This window comes from Nelumbo lutea, chromosome 7, assembly GCF_056320005.1.
Source record: "Nelumbo lutea isolate HS-2025 chromosome 7, American lotus-T2T, whole genome shotgun sequence".
Taxonomy (NCBI): domain Eukaryota; kingdom Viridiplantae; phylum Streptophyta; class Magnoliopsida; order Proteales; family Nelumbonaceae; genus Nelumbo; species Nelumbo lutea.
Genome location: NC_142690.1, coordinates 533744 through 536853, shown reverse-complemented (window position 1 = coordinate 536853; position 3110 = coordinate 533744). Strand labels below are relative to the sequence as shown.

General features: G+C 38.9%; 1 protein-coding gene across 1 annotated transcript; it reads right to left on the bottom strand.

Annotated features, from left to right (window-relative positions):
• Positions 1 to 242: 242 nt before the first annotated feature.
• On the bottom strand, positions 243 to 2705 carry LOC148844466 (expansin-A15-like). Its single transcript, XM_088956384.1, has 4 exons — positions 2516 to 2705; positions 2284 to 2413; positions 1877 to 2189; positions 243 to 1274 (listed from the first exon to the last, which is right to left on the bottom strand). The coding sequence occupies exons 2-4, from the start codon at positions 2408 to 2410 to the stop codon at positions 971 to 973; spliced, it is 744 nt and encodes a 247-aa protein (XP_088812510.1). The 5' UTR covers positions 2411 to 2413; positions 2516 to 2705; the 3' UTR covers positions 243 to 970.
• Between the last annotated feature and the right edge of the window lie 405 nt (positions 2706 to 3110).

The following is a 3110-nucleotide window of genomic DNA, read 5'->3' as shown; positions in this document are numbered from 1 at the left end:
GCAGTCTTCTAAGTCTCACATCTGGTCGAGCTTCACTCAAGGGCACCTCTACCAAAAGCTTTACAATTTTAAATTGATCGGCTTTAGAATTTTGTATCAGGGAATTTTTGAACGGCATGTACATATTTGTTTTTGCACTGCAAACAAACGCAACCTTAAAAAAATTATAATCATGTTTCTTTCTCTTCCTCGTCCTGTATACGTGTAGATGCTATTAAATCCAATAGAATGAAGAAATAATATATTGGAAAAAAGAAGGAAATTCAATATTTTGGGCATATGCACACATCATACATAAGGAAGAGAATGAAAAGCTCCATTTATCACACTTGGAAGTTGGAAGACCCTTCTTATATATATATATATATATATATATATTTCACGACAATCTGATTACAGTGACCGGTTTCACTCACTCAAATCCTTAATAACATATAGAGAAGGACTGAAAAATAACTCTCCCCATCTCTCTGTCTCTTTTCCCCTGTTACAACAATACCACTAACCAGCCTAGACATCATTGACTAAACAAAACAAAGGAGAAGACATTTATGGGCGGGTGATAAACCTTTTTTGCTCACCACCTCAGCCAAATCTAGCTGATCACAATGATCCAACAGATCAAACTCTTCCCTAAATTTAGTGGAGGTCCCCGTATATACAACAGAGACCTTTACACACCAACCCTTAGTTGTGTGTGAATACATTGCCACTGAAGCCCATCAAACAACCACAGTCAAAAAAAAAAAAAAAAGAGAGAGAGAGAGAAAAATCATTCTGGGCCATTTCAAAAAAAGGCCCAGCCCTGATACTGATATCATCACCATCATGTTACACTACTAAAAGCCACTATATATTCTATATACCACATATTATATTTATAATTAGTTAGAGATAGAGAGGCTGAGGGAGGCTCGCTAAATTTGGAGGTGTTTTTGGTTAGTTTTGGAGAAGAACAGTACAGAGGAACTTAAAACTGTCCACCGCTGTAGGTTTGGCCGAAAGCCCAGTTGGCAGGGGCTACATTGTTGGAGACTACAGTACGTCCATCGCTTGTTGTGACCTTGAATGAGAGAGCTTGACCGTTGAGGTAGGAGTTGCTCTGCCAGTTTTGGCCCCAGTTCCGGGACATGGCTTGCCATCCTGTTCTAGAGCCCTTGATGAAGATGGCGACAACATCACCAGCTCCACCAACGTTCGTGATAAGCACAAGATTGAAGTAAGAGTGACCGTTGATGGTGAATCTTATCCCACCAGTCTTCCTGCAAGCAACCCTGCAAGAAAGGGGCACAAAGATCAGGGGAAAACAGAATTAATTAACACTAAAATACCCTTCTGTAGGAAGGGTTAAAGGGATCCCTTCTTCTGGATTTTTTTTTTCTTTTTGCTTCGGAAGTAAATGAAGGTAAGAAGAGGGTGAAGAGTTCCTGTTCATTCAATTTCTTTTTGTTTTTAAATGGACATTGAAGCAATTGGCAATCTAAGTTGAGGATATGAATGGTTTGAGTTTTTGCTTAATTCTATGAAATCTTTTTTTCTTCTTTTCTTTTTCTTTTTGGAGGCAATTGGGAGTTCTATGAAATCTGGGAGCTACACACTACACAGAGAGGAAACAGGGTCTCTACTTGGTACTGTGGGAAGTTGAGAGGAGGACTGAATTTTAGTCTTTATCAGTTGACAAGACTTGAAAAAATTGCTTTTCCTTTTCAGGGTTGAAATTCTCACTAATGGTTAAACAGCCTAATATTCAATAGAAGGCAATCTTTTTATTAAATTTCTAAGAAGATTTTACTTTTAAAGGAATGAAAAAAAAAAAAAGAAGAAGAAAACAAAGGGTATTGAAAGAAGACAAAAAAAGAATCAAACCTTTCTATACCTTCTGTACTGAACAGGGACTATCCCTGCTTTGTACTGAGCTATGTGTTGGAAAACAGGCTGAGAAAGATCAAAGTGCTGTAGGGGAGGGTTGCACCACCCTCCTGCATTATTTGGAAGAGCATTGTTTGGTGGGCAAAAATTGGTTGCAGTGACTATGATGGATCCAGGTAAACACCATCTGGGGTCATTTACACATTTTATCTCGTAACAAGCTCCACAGCTCAACCCATTGTTGAATAAAGCAGTACTCAGTGCAGCTGTATTCGTTCCATAACCTTGACTGTATAGATTTCCATACCCACAAGCTCCACCTACAACATCCAAAAAGGTGAAATGAGAGGATGAAAAATGCCAAAAAAAAGGCAGATTTGCGCGAAACAAAGGATACTGGGTGTATATTCTTACCCATTGTACCGGAAGCATCACCACCTCCATAGAAAGTAACGTGGGCATCAGTCCACCCACTTCCATAAACATGAACTGTCTTCAACGTGACAAGAAGGACTATTAGGGAAAGACGAAGGAAGGCCATTTCCTGCAAAAGAAAAGGAAACAAAGGAAACCTATATCAGATTTCTTCGAGTTTCTTAGAGGGAATTAGTCGCTAAGAAAAAGGGAGAAGGGGGGAGAGACTTACACAAACTGACAAAAGAAATGTGGCTTTGGCTTATATGGAAGTCTAAGAGAGAATACCCAAGTTTCACAAGAAATGTGAAGATGAACCAAGGAGAGAAGGTGAAGAAGATGTGAGGGATTGAAGGTGTATTTATAGATGAGGAGGGAGGAAGTCGGAGATGCAGAAAAAGCTTTAATTGTATAAATAATTTTCGATAAATATAAAAAGCGGAGGATGGTATCCTAACAAACTAACTGAAACTAAACTGTTAAAAAGAGTCAACTGCAAGCAACCTCAAACCCTATTGATCAAAGCGTGTAACATGTAGAACCGTAGAAGACTTTGACCTATTTGGTTATTTCCAAAACCAAGATGCCTTGGGAATGAGGTGCCTGTAGTGAGTGGTCTAGTAAAAGTAAATAAAAACTGCCGAGGAGAGGAGAGAGAGGTACTCATAATGATCCCATGTACATTGAGGACTGTGATTGATGCGCCCTTAACAATTAATTGATCTAGAATCTAGATAGACTCAAACAAGTGGGCCAACTCTCGAGTCTTGCCTAGTAAATTATGAAAATGCCAGATGGGGTCATAACTGAAGCTAAATTTTGATTGG

What these genes read in the sequence shown, in the direction of transcription:
- LOC148844466 (XM_088956384.1), bottom strand. Translation starts at nt 2,410, where the DNA reads ATGGCCTTCCTTCGTCTTTCCCTAATAGTCCTTCTTGTCACGTTGAAG. An exon ending in TGATGCTTCCGGTACAATGG is followed by an intron (nt 2,190 to 2,283) that starts GTAAGAATATAC and finishes TGGATGTTGTAG; the next exon opens with GTGGAGCTTGTGGGTATGGA. An exon ending in GTCCCTGTTCAGTACAGAAG is followed by an intron (nt 1,275 to 1,876) that starts GTATAGAAAGGT and finishes CCTTTCTTGCAG; the next exon opens with GGTTGCTTGCAGGAAGACTG.